Below are 19,922 nucleotides of genomic sequence, written 5' to 3'. Positions count from 1 at the left end.
TAAATGCATTTAATGTTTCCTTACTGAATTAGCAGATTTTCTGGAGGTAGGTGTAGAGGGCAATTGTCAAACAGCAGGATGGCCTTTCTCAATTTCTTTTTCTGAGATGTTTGCAGACATTTAGCAGAAGTACACAGTCCAACCAGTATTTGAAGACAGTCATCAAGGTTTTAGCGTTTGTTGAATATTGGCATAACAGTGACTTTAGGCTTAGATGACACAAGCAGCATTGTTTGACAAATGTCCTGATAACAACCAAAGTCAGTTTGTGTTATTTTGTGCAGCACAGGGAGACTGTCAGCCTTGCTTTTATCTCTTTATATCTGTATAGTCTATTGGGTTGCTTTTTATTGTTAGTATCTTCTCGGTAACATTTTGTGGTGCAAGGCCACCTCAACATCTGTGTAAGGTGATCTTTATTTCATCAGGAAGAGATGTTTTGGCTAGGTGATCTACGGACTGTTATATTGCTTCAAGTAATTTGTAAAATGCAGTGCTGGTTCGTGATTCCTGCTAACCATCTTTTGCCAGCTCCAACTCTGCAGGAGCATTGGCATTACCATTTATTTGGTGGGAAAACATCTTAGCCTGGGTGCCTGGATAACAGGAGCAGATAATTTCATGTCCTCAGCCCGCAGACAACCTGGAAAGGTGTGTTGTCAGACTTTTAGGCTTCTCCTCTAGCTTGGTTTCATCCATCTCCAGTAACACCCTGCCCAACTACTTTTCTACATTAAGCCATTCATAAATTGTTGGTTCAATGATCCCCAATGTGCTGCTGGATCTGGTGGATGATCTTCAGCAATGATGTAAGACTTCCGTGATTCAGTGCATGTGATTCTGTATTAATCACTATCAGTGCAAGGTTGACCAATATTTATACAGAGAACATTTGGGACTTAATTTGTGAAGAGGTTGCCATCTCATTGGCTGGTCCTCAACCCATTTATGTCTGAATGTTCTGAAGCACCTTTTGAAATGATGAATTTACATGAATTATTTTGGGTCCCACGATGGATATGTTATACCAAGTTCTGTGCTAATGCAGACTATGTCACTGAAGTAGTCCAGTTTTTTGACTGGGGGTGATGGTAAGAGACTGAAGGATTTGCACCCAACTCTCTGGAAATAGTTTTTACCCACATTATGCAGCAGCTCTTGTTATGATTTGACAGTGGAAAATTAATTTCTTTATTTTCTGTCGGACCTTGAGAAGATACAGATGGGCAATTGTAAAGTATTAGTTTTTCTGAAACCCATCCATGCCAGCATGAGGCCTAAGCTCATCGACATGCAGCTCACCAGGTCTGTTTTCTGTCCCTTATTATTCATTCTTGGAGTATGAGCATCAATGGCAAAGGCATCATTTGTGGTCCTCTATTACGGTTGTGGTAAGCCATGTCCATTTTTGATGTGGTATGTGTAATGTAACTAGGTAAAAACAATGACTGCAGATGCTGAAAACCAGATTATGGATTAGACTGGTGCTGGAAAAGCACAGCAGTTCAGGCAGCATCCGAGGAGCAGGAAAATCGACGTTTCGGGCAAAAGCCTTTCATCAGGATTCCTGATAAAGGGCTTTTGCCCGAAACGTCGATTTTCCTGCTCCTCGGATGCTGTTTGAACTGCTGTGCTTTTCCAGCACCACTCTAATCCAAAATCTGTGTAACGTAAACACAGCATAGTGTTGCTATTTCTGTCATAGCTCAGCATAATTAACTGGTTCTGCATCATTTCAGAGGAATGTTAAGAGTCAACCACAATACTATGGATCTGAACTCACAAATTGCCTAGAGAGATTAAGAGTGGCAGACTTTTTTTCCCTAAAGAATATTATTGATCCAGATAGACTTTTATGACAATTGGTAGTTTCGCATTTATTCTTAATGCCATAGGCATTTCATTACAGATTTATTACTGAATTGAGAATAACAGTGGGATTTCAAATCTTTTTTCCACAGCATTAGTCCTCTGGATTATCTGTCCCATAACATTGTCACTATGCCTAATAATGGGAGAGTGGGTGTCGATCTTATACTGAGACAGCCAGCAGGAAGGACTTTGATGAATAATTATGTTTGAAATGGAACCTTAAAGGGGCAAAAAGCAGATTGGTCGTCCTGATAGATCCATCTGGAAAATTACAAGTGTCCTGAACTGGGCCATCTCTCAAATGAACAAGCCAAGAAATGGGAAACTTTTCACTTCAAATTTTTCATTACCAAAAGGACAAATGGTCCTGAAAACTGCCATTGACATTTCACCATTGGGTATAGGAATTTGCATATGTTACTAACTTCAGGAAAAGAGGCAGCTCTGTCATTTAAAAATAGTTTGGCTGAAAAAATCCTATTTTTCAATTGTAGGTAACTTATTCTCAGAAGTGGAGAGCGTATCATTCAAGACTGCGACCACTATTTTACTTCTTCCACAAACTGATTTTTGTTTGCGTTATTAATGCTGAAGTTTAAACCAGAATTATTAAAAGAGAGGATGTCCTCAGAACATTGTGTACTCATAACTTTACCAGAATGAAGTGTTTTTTTTTTACACAAGCAGCAAATATTTTCAGATTATGAAACTGCAGGAGGTAGCCATCTGTCAGGTGAGATACCAAACTGAGGTTAGAATACAAGCTGAAAATGTGTTGCTGGAAAAGCGCAGCAGGTCAGGCAGCATCCAGGGAACAGGAGAATCGACGTTTCGGGCATAAGCCCTTCTTTAGGAATGAGGAAAGTTTGTCCAGCAGGCTAAGATAAAAGGTAGGGAGGAGGGACTTGGGGGAGGGGCGTCGGAAATGTGATAGGTGGAAAGAGGTCAAGGTGAGGGTGATAGGTCAGACTGGGGTGGGGGCGGAGAGGTCGGGAAGAAGATTGCAGGTTAGGAAGGCGGTGCTGAATTCGATGGATTAGACTGAGACAAGGTGGGAGGAGGGGAAATGAGGAAACTGGTGAAATCCGAGTTCATCCCTTGTGGTTGGAGGGTTCCTAGGCGGAAGATGAGGCGCTCTTCCTCCAACCGTCGTTTTGTTGTGGTCTGGCGATGGAGGAGTCCAAAGACCTGCATATCCTTGGTGGAGTGGGAGGGGGAATTGAAATGTTGAGCCACAGGGTGGTTGAGTTGGTTGGTCTGGGTGTCCCAGAGGTGTTCTCTGAAACGCTCCGCAAGTAGCTGGCCTGTCTCCCCAATATAGAGGAGGCCACATCGGGTGCAGAGGATGCAATAGATGATGTGTGTGGAGGTGCAGGTGAATCTGTGGCGGATATGGAAGTTTCCTTTGGGGCCTTGGAGGGAGGTGAGGGGGGAGGTGTGGGCGCAAGTCTTACACCTCCTGCGGTTGCAGGGGAAGGTGCCGGGAGTGGAGGTTGGGTTGGTGGGGTGTGTGGACCTGACGAGGGAGTCACGGAGGGAGTGGTCTTTACGGAATGCTGATAGGGGAGGGGAGGGAAATATATCCTTGGTGGTGGGGTCCGTTTGGAGGTGGCGGAAATGACGGCGGATAATACAAGCCTCTCATTAAACTGACAGTTGATTCCGATGAAATTGTGAGTACACATTGTTCTACGGATGTCCATTCTGATTTCATCTCGGAAGTTATAATGCCTGTCCAGGAGGTTCTAAAAGACCAAATTCAAAGAAGAGCAGGAGAGTTATGCCTTGTATTCTGACCAATATTTATCCCTCAATCAATACCACAAAATAACTGCTCCCTGCCACCAACTGGATTCATTCCTCTCATTGACCAACCAGATCGTACGCTGTACCTGTCTTCATCTGTTCCTACTTCACCACCCTGCCCCCGCCACCCCCTTTATCTGCAGCTTCGCCCCACACTCACCCCCAGTCCTGAAGAAGGGTTACATCTGAAACGCCGACTCCTTCACCTTCTGATGCTGCCTGGCTTATTGTGTTCTTCAGTCTCCTGCCAGTCTATTTTTGATTCCAGCATCTGCAGTTTTTTGTCTCTAACCATTATCACGTTGCTGGCTGGGATTTTTTATGTGTGCGCAAATTGGCCGCTGTGTTTATTACCTTATATTGTGTTCAGACAAAGTGGCATTGGAGGTGGTCCAGAGACATTTTACTGGACTGATCCTGGTATGGAAGAACCTTCTCATGAGAAGTTGAATAGGTTGGGCCCAAATTCATTAGAATTTAGAAAAATGAGAGGCAGCCCTGTTGAAACATATCAGATTTTTAAGGGACTTGACAAGGCAAGTGCAGAAAGGTGGTTTTCTCCTTGTGGTGGGGGCATAATCTCAGTATTGGGGTCATCTATTTATCTAAGAAATTAGGAGAAATTTCTTCTGAGTTCAGTGAATCTGTGGCATACTTTACCACATAGGGCTGTCAAGACTGAGTCACTAAGTGTAATCAAAGCTGCAATTAATCAGTAAGGCAATACAGCGTTATGGGAAAAGAGCAGTAAAGTAATGATGAAGATTATCATATCAGGCATGATTTCACTGACTGATAGTGCAGACTTAATGGACTGCATGGTCTATTCTGCTCTTACCCCTTATGTCTCACTATCAGTGCGCTCATGACATCAGAGCATCATGGCATGTCACCTGAGGGTATTAAAATCTCATACTCCACTCAAGATCACTGGAAACATGCCCCTTTGTTGTAGCTAAAAGCTTAATAATTTGCCCCCATATACTTGCACATCTGAGGAATGCACAGTTTCAACATAATGGTTAACTGTAATAAATATCTGTTGGCTTCTTCACTACCACAACATCCAGTTCATTATGTTACAGGAGATAACTTAAGTATTGTTAAATCAAGCAAAATCTTGATGTTGGAGGCAGACTCAGTAAACATTAAGCTTCAGAACATGTTTAATTAGCTGCAAATCATTTTGAGAAATCAAGTGATTATGATGAAGATCATTTGGTGCTTTTACTTAAGAAACTTTGTTAACTAGGTGCTGAGACCACATGGAAGTCCTTGAAGCCTTGCCAATCAATCTTATTTCAAGGTTGTTGAATCTTGATATTATTGCATCAAGGAACAAGACCTTTGTAGTTTTCGAACAGTGTGACTTGTATGAAGAACTGTAATAAATCTAGCTGACCTACATCAGAACATTGGGTCAAAGTCAGAGCACACCTCGCAAATTTGACATTTATGGAAATGTTAAGTTAATATTTCTTGCGCAATCTGACATGACCTTTTTCTGCATTTACAGATATTTTATATCCTTTCTGTGTAACCACATAGTGAAGAATAAATTGAACTTCAACCATTTTTGTGCATATTTCCCTGTTTACTCTTCTGAAGCTGTTGACATGTTCCAGTGCAGTCTCATGGCCTTTTACAAATCAACCAACAGGCATCTTGTAACCATGAGACAAGATAATGATAGAGAAGAAGCTGTTCAACTATAAGCATCACCACTAAAGTCAACTCTACTCTCAGCCAATGCACACAAAAATATACAATCCAACATCAGAACTTACCAGGCAACAGTCAAGAGAGGGGATATTCTTGGAATGTATCCAATGTTTTGACATAGGAATGTGCAGGACTCTAACAAGACTTATACCCTATCTGACTGGTATTGGTTTGCATCTGACAACCATTATTTTGTTTTGCTATAATGAAGCATAAATCTTTATTCTAGGGTTCTCTGCCTGAAAGCAAGTCTGCCCGACTGTGTGATTATCTCCACAAGGGTTAGGACAAGGACACAGATCCCAAATCAGCTCCAGCCGGAATGGGGATTGAACCCTGTCTGTTGACATAAATCTGATCCAATCGGCTATCCAGAAAACTGAAAAGCTAACATTCACTCACCAAATACGTTTTTGAAATTTGCTGTTATTACTGAATGGAGTGTTGTTGAATTATAATTCTCGTAGGTGTTGGAAAATGGAACAAAGTTTTCTGTTGATGAACCATGAGTGGACCAGTTAGTCCTCTGAGAGATAATCTCTAAATCGCCATATGCCCATAAATAGATTGCAATTATGAAACAATCCAAGGCATGTGGAGACCATTTTTCCAACAAGGCCATTAAAAACTGTCATGAAAATCCATTTGTTCCCATATCTAACTTCAGTATTTTTAAAACTTTGCAATAACTTTAATGGTAGTAATTTTGTAAGATTGATCATTTTCTGCAGCTGCCTTTATTACTGCCAGCATTTTACTGAGATCTTTTTCTCTTGGCATTGATTGGCTATCGACTCTCTCTTTTAGTTTGAGTGCATACTTGTCTTCAGAGATCTTCAGTAATTCTATTGTGAGTTTTGTTGCTTGTTGAATAGTGAACTTGCCTGTAATTCAGTGATTGTGTTATGAAGGCTTCATAGAAGCATACAATCGCACAGCATAGAACAGACCACTTGGGAAAAGACCCTTGTCCTTCATCTTATCTATGCCCTCATGATTATCTAATTGCTCTTTTTTAAGGACTTAAGGTTTGACAGATTGTGGAAAATAGATTTATTCCAAGTTCTGTGGACATACCTGGATATTTTCTTTTACAAAATGGTCAAGTGAAAAGATATATTGGCGCATTTTTTTAAAATGATATTCATAGCAGTCATAATTTCAGTTATTTTCTTGGTTTGACATTTTAGAATTTATCAGTTGGGGTTTCATGATTATCTTGTGCAAACAGTGTTTTGCTCGGGAATTATTTGGCTTACAGAGTAATACTGGATGATGACAATTTCCAACATGAAAGTCCGTGCAATACCCTGGTGACTGCAGCTCACCACTTGCTTCTTCTGGAACTCCATTGTGGATCCCTGTCAGGAACGTCATAGGATATGCTCCATGGGCAGCATCACCAGCGCTTCCCTAACCCTGTTCCCAAAGCAGGGTTTCAATTTCCCTCTGCCTATCATGTCTGAGGCAGTTGACCGGAACTGCTTGGGGCTGCTCTGGATAGCCACCAAATACACCGCTGGGCCTCAAAAATGGCACCAGCGTCAGGGACCCCTGAGGTTCAGATAGTGCCAAGTACTTCCACATCCAGCTAGAGGAGTAATATGACGAGCCGAGCACCATAGTGGTATGTTGCATCAGCAGTGAGGTGCATGTGTGAGAAATGTTGCTGGGACCATGGAGAGAAACCATAAGACCATAAAATATAGGAGCAGAATTAAGCCATTGGATCCATCAAGTCTGCTGCACTATCCGGTCATGGCTGACATATTTCTTACAGCCATTCTTATGCCTTCTCCTGTCATCTTTGATCCTCTAACTGAACAAGAACATATCTACCTCTGTCTTAAATGCACTCAATGACTTTCAGCTTTCTACAGCAATGTATTTCATGGTTTAACCACCCTCTGGCTAAAGATATTCTTCCTCACCTCATTTTTACATGAAATTTGCCAGAATTGACACAGCCCTCTTTTTCAATACGTTTTTGACTACAGAACATATTTTTCTTTCAAAATAGTTTCATGTAATTGACACATTAATCTCTCACTTACAATGATGAGTATGGAGCATAGTCACAGAGCTCCCATGTCAGGAGTTGGACTTTCAGGACTCATCAGGTACAAGAAGGCAGAAGGACATGGGCCAAATGTACTGTTACTGGCTGCTATGGCAGTTTCCCAACACTGTTACTGATGTCTGTCATTTTAATGGATGCCAGCTCAAGAATGGCTGGTTTACTCACCTCTCCTCCCAACCCCCACCCCAGCGACAAGTAATGAATTTAGAATTGAATTAGGTTCAATTAATGGATGTCAGTTAGAATTTTTAGTCTCAAGTTTTCCACATGGTTAGGAAGCTGCTTAGGAGTCTGAAAGTAAGCACCCAATATCTTATGAGGAGGGATTGAGTAGGACAGAGCTGCACTCATTGTCTCTATCCCTTTTAAGTTCTGATTTGATTGAAACAGGTAAGATTCTTCGAGATCTTTACAGGGTAGATATGTAAAGGATATTTCCCCTTTAGGGAGAGTCTAGGATCAGGGGGCAGAATCTCTGAATAAAAGCTCACCCAGTTTGAGACAGGGATGAAAAGGAATTTCTTCTCTCAGAGAGAAGTGAATCAATGCATTTCTTTACCACAGAGAGCTGTCGAGGCTGGGTCATTGCGTATATTCAAGACTGAGATGGACAGATTTTTAATCAGTAATGGAATTGAAGATAATGAGGAAAAGACAGGAAAATGGAGTTGAGGTTGATTAGATCAGCCATGTTCTCATTTAATCGCAGAGCAGACTCAATAGATTCCCTACGGTGTGGAAACTGGCCCTTCAGCCCAACAAGTCCACACCGACTCTCCGAAGAGCAACCAAAATCCATTCCCCTACATTTACCCCTGACTAATGTACCTAAAATTATGGGCAATTTAGCATGGCCAATTCACCTGACCTGCACATCTTTGGATTGTGGGAGGAAACCAGAGCACCCAGAGGAAACCCATACAGATACAGGGAAAACATAAAAACTCCACACAGACAGTCACCTGAGATGGGAATTGAACTGAGGTCCCTGGTGCTATGAGATAGCATTGCTAATCACTGAGCCACCCTGCCACCCCAATAGTTTGTCTTCTGGTCAGGATGAGCAAACTAGCATTCCATGCAGATTGCACACTGCCAGGGTTCAACAGCAGCCAGAGGCAACCCTATGGAGGGCCACCTCCTTATTAATTATAGTCTTAAACAAGTTGGGGAGAGGAAACCTCCATGTCGTGGTGCCCTCATTACATCCTAGAATTCCTTTCAAGCTAATTACTGTTTAGCTTTGCGGGCCTGCCCGTGTACCTTAATGGAATATACAACCTGACTCTGTTCACCTCTTTGAAAACGTCAGGGACAGGTTTAGGAGTTGGAACACCCCCAACTTTTGTTTCCCAGTACTGTACAAAATGTTGTGGTTCTGTACACCGAGCTGGGAATTTGTGTTGCAGACGTTTCGTCCCCTGTCTAGGTGACATCCTCAGTGCTTCTAAGCCTCCTGTGAAGCGCTTCTGTGATGTTTCCTCCGGCATTTATAGTGATTTGTACCTGCCGCTTCCGGTTGTCAGTTCCAGCTGTCCGCTGCAGTGGCCGGTATGTTGAGTCCAGATTGATGTGCTTGTTGATTGAATCAGTGGATGTCCACTAGCCTACATATCGCTGGACAATAGACAATAGGTGCAGGAGTAGGCCATTCTGCCCTTCGAGCCAGCACCACCATTCATTATGATCATGGCTGATCATCCTCAATCATTATCCTGTTCCTGCTTTATCCCCATAACCCTTGATTCCACGATCCTTAAGAGCTCTACCCAACAATATAGGGTAATGTTAGCATGACCAATCAACCTAACCTACACATCTTTGGGCTGTGGGAGGAAACCGGAGCATTAAAGGGAATGCACGCAGACGCAGAGAGAGCATCCGACTCAACACAGACAATTGCCCAGGGCTGGAATTGAACCCAGGTCCCCGGTTCTATGAGGCCGCCGAGCTAACAATTGAGCCACGGTGCCAGAAAAATTCTGCCCCAGATTTTTAACACACCTGCCCACAGGGTGGATACCCACATGCCATTCCCGACTCTTGATTACAGCATCAGCATTGGAAGACTGAAGAGTCATGGAATGGTTACAGCACAAAAAGAGATCATTAGGCCAGCTGTATATGGTCTAGTCTACAAAGGAGCAATGCATCTCACGTCCCCTTTCTCACCTTCTTCCTGTATCACTCCAACTCTTCCTTTACAGATAAGAATCTAATTCCATCTTGAATGGGCTTGATCGAAGCTGCCTCCACCACACCCTCACTTAATGCATTTAAGTTCTCAACTTAAGTTTGCATCAAAATTTTTCTCCTTACGCCTTCAAATCTTCAAGCGTTCCTCCCTTCCAAAAAATACATCCAACATCAGCTTTCTCATGGTTGTCCGCCAATTTTGTATCCATGGTGTCATTAGCTTTCTTTATTTCATGACCATTATAAATCTGTTGTGTGAAATTCCATGCCGAGTGGAAGTCCATGTACGCCACATCATCACCTTCATCAACCTTCTCTATTCACTCATCAAAAATACCCAACAAATTGGTTGAGAGATTATTCCTTAAATTACAAAACTTATGAAACTCAGAGGTTGTCGTTTAATGGTGTACATTTCTAGCGTTATGCTACACTTTATACTTTCGAGTAGACGAATACTAACTCCAGTTTCAAGTAAAAGAACTTAAAGTATTCAAGCTACAAAAAAAGGATTCCTTATGTTATTAGGTGCATGTGGACTGCTACTGACACTACAATCCAGTAACTATATATAAATAATGGAATATTGTTATAGTGGCGTATTATGATCATGCTGGCAACAATTTTTTGACTGCAAGTTTTTATTTAGGTTTTCAATTATTCAGATATATCAATTGAAAAAGACTTTCAAACCCAAGAAAGAATAGAGAAAGTGATTTGCAAATCACTTACAAAGAACAAAAATAGTATTTATATAACACTCTGACACATCGGTTCGTCATGTAAAGTTATCGTGCTTCACAGTCAAGGAAGCACTTTTGAAGTTTAATTGCTGTTGCAATGTAGGAACTATGATAACCAATTTATTGACCAGATCTTTGGAGATAATTCTCTGGTCTTCTTTTTTGAATTAATGTCATTTTATATTTACCATCCACCTGAACAACAGAATTTAATTCAGCCTCGATCAAAGAATTCAATAAAACAGTGCTCCCTCAGTGTCAGTTTTTGTTCTGAGGCCCTGGAATCAAACGTATATCAAAACCTTTGACTCAGACAAGCGTATTACCAACTGAACCATGGCTCATCATTCTATCGTGATTGATTAAACCTTCCAGATGTTATATGATTCTGTTACTTATTAGCAATTGTCTCCGGATTGTGCACATTTTCTCCCAAGACCTTATGATATTGTAACATATTAGAGGAATTACAGACAATAGGAAAACTGATGTATGATGCCCGAAGTTTGAGAAGCTGGACTGTTGCTGATATTTGCACACTATCTGCAGTGCTCAGAATAGTTTTACAAATATTACAGAGACACATATAAAATTGGAGCAGAAGTATACTGTTTAACCCCTCTGCCTTCTCAGCTATTTGATAAGATGACGTTAATCAGTTTCTGTTTCAGATTCTGTTTTCCTAGCTACCCCCAGCAACGCTTGCCTTGCCTTGCCTAACAAGAATGTATCCACTTTTCCTTAAAAATATTCAATGTTCCCACTTGACTGCCCCTCTGAGGCAGTCACCCGACCCTCTGAAAGAGAAATATCTCCTCAGCTCTCTCTTGAAAGGATGATCCCTAATTTTAAAATTATGTTCTCTGGTTCTGCCCTCATACTTCTAAACTCCAGCAAAAGCAAGCCCAGCCTGTCATCATAAGAAGTCCCATTCATTCCAAATAGCAACCTAGCAAACCTCCTCTGATCTGTCCTTAATGCATTTATGTCTCTCGTTAGTAAGGAATCAAAAATCTTTGCTCAGCATTTGAGAAGTGGACTCACCAAAGGCCTGTATAACTGAAGAACTGCAGTTTCTCTCAGGACAAAGGACAGCATCCCATTAGCTTTCTTGATTACATGCAGTGCCTCCTCACTGGTGTTTTGTAACTCGCGCACCAGAACCCCATAATCCTCATAATTCTGCGGTCATTCTCCATTAAGTGTTACTCTGCTTTTTTATTCTTCCTGCCGAAGTGAGCAACTTCACATTTTTTTTTACATTATAATTCCATCTGCCAGATTTCTGCACATTCACTCAAACTCTCTACATTGGTCTGAGACTTCTTTGTGTCTTCTTCACAACTTACTTTTCTACCTAAATTGATATTGGCTGAAAGTTTAGCTGCCATTATTCCCCTCACCTAAGTCATTGGTGTAAATTATAAATGTTGAGGCCCCAGCACAGCACTCTGCAGGACTCCAATTATCACATCCTTCCAATGAAAGATCCATTTACTCATATTTTCTGTCTTTTGTCAACCAGTCAATATGTTACCCTCTACACCGTGAGCTTTTATTTCCACAATAACCTTTGATATAGAATTTATCAAATACCTTCTGGAAAACTAAGTGCTGTATTGTTGTCTGGTTCCTTTTTATCCACAAAGGACTCCTTTAAAAGACTCCCGTAAATTGGGTCACCATGTTGCTACTTTCATAAAGCTATGCTGACTGTTCCTGATTATCTTGGATTTTTCTTAGTGCGCAATTTTTTTCAATTCCAACATGTCTCCATGACAAATGTCAAGCTAAATGACCTATAGTTTCCTGCTTTAGAACTGGTCATCATAGTTCAAAAATAAGGGGTGTCCATTTAAAATAGAACAGAGGAAAAGAAAAATTATCTGAGCATTATGAGTCTTTAGAATTGTCTTCCTCAAAAGGTTGTCGGTGCAGAATTTTTAAATAATTTTAAGGCAGAGCTAAATGGATTCTTAATTTCCAAGAGGATAGAAGATTAACAGATTTATAGAGGAATGTAGAGTTGACGTTACAAACCGATCAGCCATGATTTCATTGAATAGTGGAACAGGCTCAAAGTACCAAGGGACCCACTCTTGTTCCTTGTTTGTATATTTTCTACCTCCCACCCTTTTTGAATAGAGAACATATATTTGCGACTTCATAGTCTGATAGAGCCTTTCCTGAATCTAGGAATCTTTTTGAAAATTAATACCAATGTTTTTACTATCACATTAGCAATCTCTTCAAAGCTTAGGCTGAAGTCCATCTGGACTCGTACAATTGCTAAAGTGCGGAAGCAGGCCATTTAGCCCATCAAGTCCACACCGACCCTCCAAAGAGCATCTCGCCAAGACCCACTCCCTACCCTGTCCTTGTAACCCTGCATTTCCCATGGCTGATCCACCAAATCTACACATCTTTGGACTGTATGAGGAAACCAGAGCAACCAGAGGAAATTGATGCAGACATAAGGAAAATGTGGAAGCTCCAAGCAGAGGCTAGAATTGAACCTGAGTCCCTGGCACTGTGAGGCAGTAGTGCTAACCATTGAGCCACCCATAGGCTCAGAGGTGTATCAGCCCACAGCTCTATAAGTTTGCTTAGTACCATTTCCCTCCTTATTATACACAGCATTGAGGCAGCTGCTGAGGAGGAAAATATTTGGAGAGCACTCTCTAATGATTATGTTAACAATGGCAGAAAGTAAAAAATGTGGTAAAACTATTATTCTAATTCTCACTTTAGGAACTACAGTAATGCGCATGACAGCTTTTGATGCAGATGACCCCAATACAGACAATGCAGTTCTGCGCTACAGCATCATTAAACAGACACCAGAGACACCATCTCCAAACATGTTCTACATAGACCCAGAGAAAGGAGACATTGTCACTGTAGTGCCACCTTCAATCTTAGACCGAGAGGTGAGTGAAAAGTCTATCATTGATTGTCGTGTTTATGTATTCAGTGTTTTACTGTTGAACTGATCTCAGTGGGATGTGTATTTGTGTGATTTAAATTAAGATTTTTCTTTCATATGGCTATCATATTAAAAAATCAGTTTCAGATAATAAAAGAAATCAATGAAAGCCATGTAGCAAGCAGCTCCAGCACAAAGCCCATTCACAGGAAATATATGAAGATGATAAAACCATAATCATCAGTAACACTGCTCATGATGAACCATTGTCTTTCAGATATTAAAAACAACAAGTTCTGTAATATTGATGAGGTTCAATTGCAACATTAATTCAACAATATAATTTATCTCGAGAGTACCATATAATTTGTTTTGTTTGTAATGTTAGTTGTACTTATCCTCATATTTCTCTTCTTCAGTCAGATATTACAGTGTGGGAAGTTGACTTCTGCATGATGTTGCTCAGTAGATTGGCAGAACGTAAATGACTAGAATAGATCATCTCGCTATGTAACCATCTTCCTGTGAAATGTCGTGCTGCACTAATGTAAAGTTGCCAAGGACTGGTGTAAGTCTTGAGTGGAAGATTAACAAGTCCAAATGTCAGCCTTAACAACAGCTCTGTACCTCTGCTCACAGTTCCATTCCTCTTTGCAGTCATTGACTCATGGTGAACAAGACTGTTCACAACCTTAGTATCCAACACAATCTTGATCCCATATCTTGTCCATTGCAAAGGCCATAGAGTTTCATCTCCATAATGTTACTTACCTTCAACTTACTTCTGCTTGTCTACTGCTAAAATTACAGAGAGGAGAAAGTGAGGATTGCAGGTGCTGGAGACCAGAGTCAAAAAATATGGTACTGGAAAAGCACATCCGATCAGGCAGCATCCAAGGAGCAGGAGAGTCGATGTTTCAGGCATAAGCCCTTCATCAGAAACTCTGCTGACCACATTCTGTTTGGTACAGACTCAGACTCACTGGTTATGTGTTTCTTCACTAATCTGCAGTGAATGTTGGCCTGCACAATTTAGAATTGAAATTCAAAATCATATATTTAAATTCTTTTATATTCTCTATCAATCTGTAACCCCATTCAACCCTTCTGTACCTTTGCCTTTATTTGGATACATTTTTCCATTATCTAACTCGAAGTTTTAACCATCTAAGCTGTGTGCTCTGGAGAGTTTATCCTCTCCTTGAAAGATATTCCTGAATAGTAAAGTCTTGAACCAAATATGACATCCTCTGAATGTATTCTTCTTTAACTTGAAGGTCATTTCTTTGATTATGCCACTATGGACTGCTTGGAATCTTCCCCATTTTAAAAGTGCTATACAAATGGAATTTGAATATAGATGCTATAGGAAGGAGAGGAAGGGGGGGCAAGAAAGGGGAGGGGAGTGGTGTTTTCGATTGGGGATAACATTGTGGCTGTATTTAGGGAGGATATTGCTGGGAATACATCCAGAGTAGTTATTTGAGTGGAACTGAGAGTTAAGAAAGGGATGATGACCTTATTGGGATTGTACGAAAGACCCCCCAATAGTCAGTGGGACATTGAGAAACAAATTTGTAAGGAGATCTGAGTTATCTCTAAGAATAATAGGATGGTAATGGTAGGGGATTTTTACTTTTCACACATAGACGAGGACTGCTATCGTGTTAAGGGCCTTGATGGAGAGGACCTTATCAAGCGTGTGCAAGAAAATTTTCTGATTCAGTATGTGGATGTACCAACTAGAGAAAGTCGAAAACGTGACCTACTCGTGGGAAATAAGGTGGAGCTGGTGACTGAGGTGTCTGTGGGGGAGCACTTTGGGGTCAGTGACCCTGAATCTGTTAGTTTTAAAATAGTGTTGGAAAGGATAGACCAGATCTAAAAGTTAGTGTTCTAAATTGGAGGAAAGCCAATTTTGGCAGTATTAGGCAAAAACTTTCAAAAGTTCATTGGGGGCAGATGATTTCGGGAAATGTGGTGGCTGCAAAATGTGGAGTCTTCAACAATGAGATAACAAGAGTACAGAGACATTTTGGTCCTGTTAGGATGAAAGGAAAGGCTGGTAGATTTAGAGAATGCTGGAATAGTGGTAAGGAAAAGGTGGGGAGCTACAGACAAGTGAGCCTGACATCGGTGGTGGGTAAGTTGTTGGAGGGATTCCTGAAGGACAGAATTTACATGTATTTGGAAAGAACTGATTAGGGATAGTCAACATGGCTTTGTGCATGGGAAATCATGTCTCACTAACTTAAGTTTTTTGAAGAAGTAACAAAGAGGATTGATGAGGGCAGAGCGGTAAATGTAATTTATATGGATTTTCAGTAAGGCGTTTGAATGAAGTTCCTCATGATAGACTGGTTAACAATGTTAGACCAAATAGAATATAGGAGAACTAGCCATATGAATACAGAACTGGCTTGAAGGTAGAAAACAGAAGGTGGTGGTGGAGGGTTGCTTTTCAGACTGGAGGCCTGTGGCCAGTGGTGTGCTCACAAGGATTGGTGCTAAGCCCATTACTTTTCGTCATTTATATAAATGATTTGGATGTGAACATAGGAGATTTAGTTAGTAAGTCTGTAGATGACACCAAAATTGGAGGTGGAGTGGACAGCAAAGCAGGCTACCTCAGAGTACAATGGGATCTCGATCAGATGGGCCGATGGGCCGAGGAGTGGCAGATGGAGCTTAATTTAGCTAACTGGGAGGTGGTGCATTTTGGAAAAGCAAATCAGGACAGGACTTATACACCAAATGGTAAGGTCATGGGGAGTGTAACTGAACAAAAAGACCTTGGAGTGCAGGTTCAATTCTCTTGAAAGTAGAGTTGCAGGTAGACAGAATAGTGAAGAAGGCATTTGGTATGTTTGCTTTTCTTGGTCAGAGCATTGAGTATAGGAGTTGGAAGGTCATGTTGTGGTTCCCACACATTGATTAGTCCACTTTTAGAATACTGCATGCAATTCTGATTTTCCTGCTATAGGAAGGATGTTGTGAAACTTGAAAGGGTTCAGGAAAGATTTACAAGGATGTTGCAAGGGTTGAAGGGTTTGAGCTATATAGAGCGGCTGGAAATTCTGGGGCTAATTTCCCTGGAGTGTAGAAGCCTGAGGGGTGACCATATAGAGGTTTATAAAAACATGAGCATGGATGGGGTAAATAAGACAAGGTGTTTTCCCTGGTGTGGGGAGTCCAAAACTGGAGGGAATAGGTTTAAGGTGAGAGGGAAAACATTTGAAAGAGACCTAAAGAGCAATGTTTTCACACAGAGGGTGGTGTGTGTATGAACTGAGCTGCCAGAGGAAGTGGTGGAGGCTGGTACAATTTCAACACTTACAAGGCATCTGGATGGGTATATGAATAGGAAGGTTTTCAAGAGATATAGTCTGAATGTTGGTAAATGGGACTAAATTTATATGTGGTCAGCATGGGTGAGTTGGACTGAAGGGTCTGTTTCTGTGCTATACATTTATCTGACTCTATGTTGTTATGGTCTACCATTTGAGGTTTTATGCCTCATTACGCATTGTAAACAATTTGTATTAACATTGATTAGAAAACAAATCTGTCAGATTTTGACTTGACCAAATTAAAATGTAAGAAAGGGCATTGACTGAAGGCTAAATATTTTAGCTTTTCTGGTGAAGTGTGAGTTATGTTTAGCTTTTTGGAGAGATTCACCGCACGAGGTCCAGTGAAATTTCTTGCCATATCTGACTAAGTGCATTTCATTAACTACCTACCCCAGACATTTCGCATCCCTCACGTTTGGTTCTATCCCCATTGTCTATCACGCACTATTCCAAACTCACCATTCTGCTGAAAGACTGGCATCCCTTGTCCCTATGACATCTTTAAGAGTCTGGTGTGCAACCAGTCAAGCATTTTCAGTCAAGAGCTGCCATGCACAGTTCCTTGGCTTTAGCAGACAAGGGGAGACATGTGCCCCACTTTGCAGGCAGCACCTGGGGGGCTTGGTTCTGGAGGCTGTACAGGTTGATGCAGCCACAGGCTTGATCTGATGTTGCCACCTGGGTCATTGCAGTCTAATCTGTTTGAAGAAATAACCAACTGTACAGCAAGAATGTCAAGTACCTTCTCTCCTCTGCCACCATCTTCTCTCTGATACCTCACACTCATGCTCTCTCTGCTATTATACCCAGCTTCCACCAAGGCCCAAGTTCTTCCACTCTCACTAGTGCCTTCAACATCTTCCCCACTCACTCACCCTCCCAAAGTCCCATCAGCTCTAACGCAGCTCTCCTATGTGGTCTCTGTGCTGCCTACTTGCCTACTGACTTAGTGGGCACACCTCCTCACCTGCAGTAAAAATGGCAACTGTGCCATCCAATTTCATCTCCCTTAACCCCTGCCTTGGTCTCAATTCCAGGAGGAAAGCAGCCCACAATGGGGCTGAAAGAGTCCAGACAAATGGTAGGCTGCCTGACTCACAGCTCCTCCGTCGTTTTGTGGGACCATATTGAATTTGACTGCTCTAAGCAGCTTATTAATAGTGTCCAATCTCCTGGACTGGTATCACTGGCTGCCTTGACTTACTGTATTCTGTGATTTGAGCTTCAAATACCTGACTGTTGGGACAAATTGCAAAAAGTCAGGGCATCAGAGGGATGCTGTGAGCATCCAGGATAGATTCAGAGTGAGTGAGTGTTCAGACTGTCAGTGAACTGCCTGCAGATGCAGCCATGAGTCCGTGAGCTGGGTGCAAGTCCCTGACTGCATAGAGTCCTTGCAGCAGCGTTAAAATGATAGTTGATGGTGGAGCCCGAGGGTCAGAATTGAAGTGTGGAAGTGTCCCATAAATGGATTAAAGATGTGACGTGAGGATTCTTAGAGGCTGGGACGTGTCAGATGCCAGGGTCTGTGATATGGAGTGTATGTGGCTGGTGTCCTGAGAATGTGCCCTGAGATGTTATCACTTAGTGCCCAGAATGGAGGTCCTTTGGAACAAGTGGTGAGCTGAAGTTGCAAGGCACCACATACATGAATTCCATGCTGAGAATGCTTGCCATGTAATGTGTTCAGTGCATTTGGTGAGGTCAGAAGTTGAATATGAATGAGTCAAGTTGCAGCATCAATAAGATGTTTAACAAGCCACTGTTCCCCTTCATTAGCATTTCACTGCTCTCTAGTGAGAAACATGCCTCACCGCTTGGCAAAAACATAAAAGATGGAGCTCGATATTCCCAACTTTGAGATAATCCTTGCAGGATTTCTTGTCTGATTCTGCCTCCAATATCATCATAGCTCATATTGCTCAGATTCGTATAAGGTGCTAACCTTCATTCTTTATCTTTTTACTGTTTTATGATCCCAGCTGATGCTATCACTGGACAGGTCAGATCTCAGACTGACATCTGGCTTGATAGATCATGGATTTTTGGTGATATTTAACAATAAAGCAAGTTTATTATATAAATAAATGAAAACATGAAATAAACCAAATACTTTATATATAGCACAAGTTTCAAGATTTTGAAATTCAGATATCATTCCATTTATCACAACACCACCTGTCTTAGTAGTACTCCACCAGAGAAAGTTCCCTTTTGTATCAACTCAATAGGGTTTAACTGTTGCTTCAATTTCAGATTCAATTTCTGATAAGGTCTTCTTTGAGTTTTTATATAACTGAGCTTAGAATCTCTCAGTTTCAAATTACTCCTTCAGCATTTTAATCAAACACTTTTGGTCTGCCTGAAACTTTCAAAGTAAACCTATCTCTTAACAGTTTTAAATGATCTCCCTTCTTTGGGAGAAACTGTTTTCCACATCCAGCTTCAGCTGTGTCTCACGCAAATGGAAATCAAAGCTTTCTTCAAACCATCTGTGTTTCCCTGAAGCCAATTAAAGATCTCTCCAACTGAAGCCTAATGCAATACATTGCTAAAAATAAAGAACTGAAGATGCTGGAAATCTGAAACAAAAACAGAAATAGCTGTAGAATTTCAGAGATCTGGTAGCATCTTTGTAAAGAAAGCTGAGTTAACCTGAGTTCTGAAGAAGGGTCACTGGACCCAAAAGGTTAACTCAGCTTTCTCTCTACAGATGCTACCACACCTGCTGAGTTTCTCCAGCAATTTCTGTTTTTGTTTCGTTGTTGCATTTGTTTATTTTGTTCGCTTATAAATGCTCTCCAAATGTGAACAGTTTCCCATTAGATTCTGAGAATTATACCTCTCAATCTGGTTTTCTTTAACAATCCATGACTTCAGAAGTCTTCCAAGTCGATGTTTAAACCCCTTCATGCACAATCAGAGCAAATCCCATATGTCAGTCAAAATCCAAACTCAAAAGTAAATAACACTAAATCACAGTCCTGACATCATATCTTCTTGCGAAGAATGGAAACGAATCTTTTAATTACTCTTCAAAGCTTACTGTTACACTATTTCTGTGTCATGTTAACAGTAGCAGCATATCCATATTTAAAAATTAAACAGCCATGATATTTTAGTTGTCCATGAGCGCTGTATCATGTGTTGCCCATCATGTGTCCTGTCATTGAAGTGTCTACAGTACCACTTTTTTTCTGTGCTCATGAATGATTTTCTAATCA

At 41.1% G+C, this 19,922-nt stretch overlaps 1 protein-coding gene across 1 annotated transcript in view; it reads left to right on the top strand.

Moving 5' to 3' along the window:
• cdh13 (cadherin 13, H-cadherin (heart)) overlaps positions 1-19,922 on the top strand; it is a 1,096,178-nt gene that overhangs the window by 757,167 nt on the left and 319,089 nt on the right. Inside the window, exon 7 of the mRNA XM_043706651.2 lies at positions 13,171-13,349. Coding sequence (XP_043562586.2) covers positions 13,171-13,349 — 179 coding nt within the window. The remainder of the gene's footprint in view (positions 1-13,170; positions 13,350-19,922) is intronic.

The sequence above is a fragment of the Chiloscyllium plagiosum genome, unplaced genomic scaffold (genome assembly GCF_037043375.1).
Source record: "Chiloscyllium plagiosum isolate Xiang-an unplaced genomic scaffold, Cpla_swu_hap1 HiC_scaffold_17, whole genome shotgun sequence".
In the NCBI taxonomy this organism is placed as follows: domain Eukaryota; kingdom Metazoa; phylum Chordata; class Chondrichthyes; order Orectolobiformes; family Hemiscylliidae; genus Chiloscyllium; species Chiloscyllium plagiosum.
The sequence above is the reverse complement of the archived record's forward strand: the minus strand, read 5'-3'. Positions and strand labels throughout refer to the sequence as shown.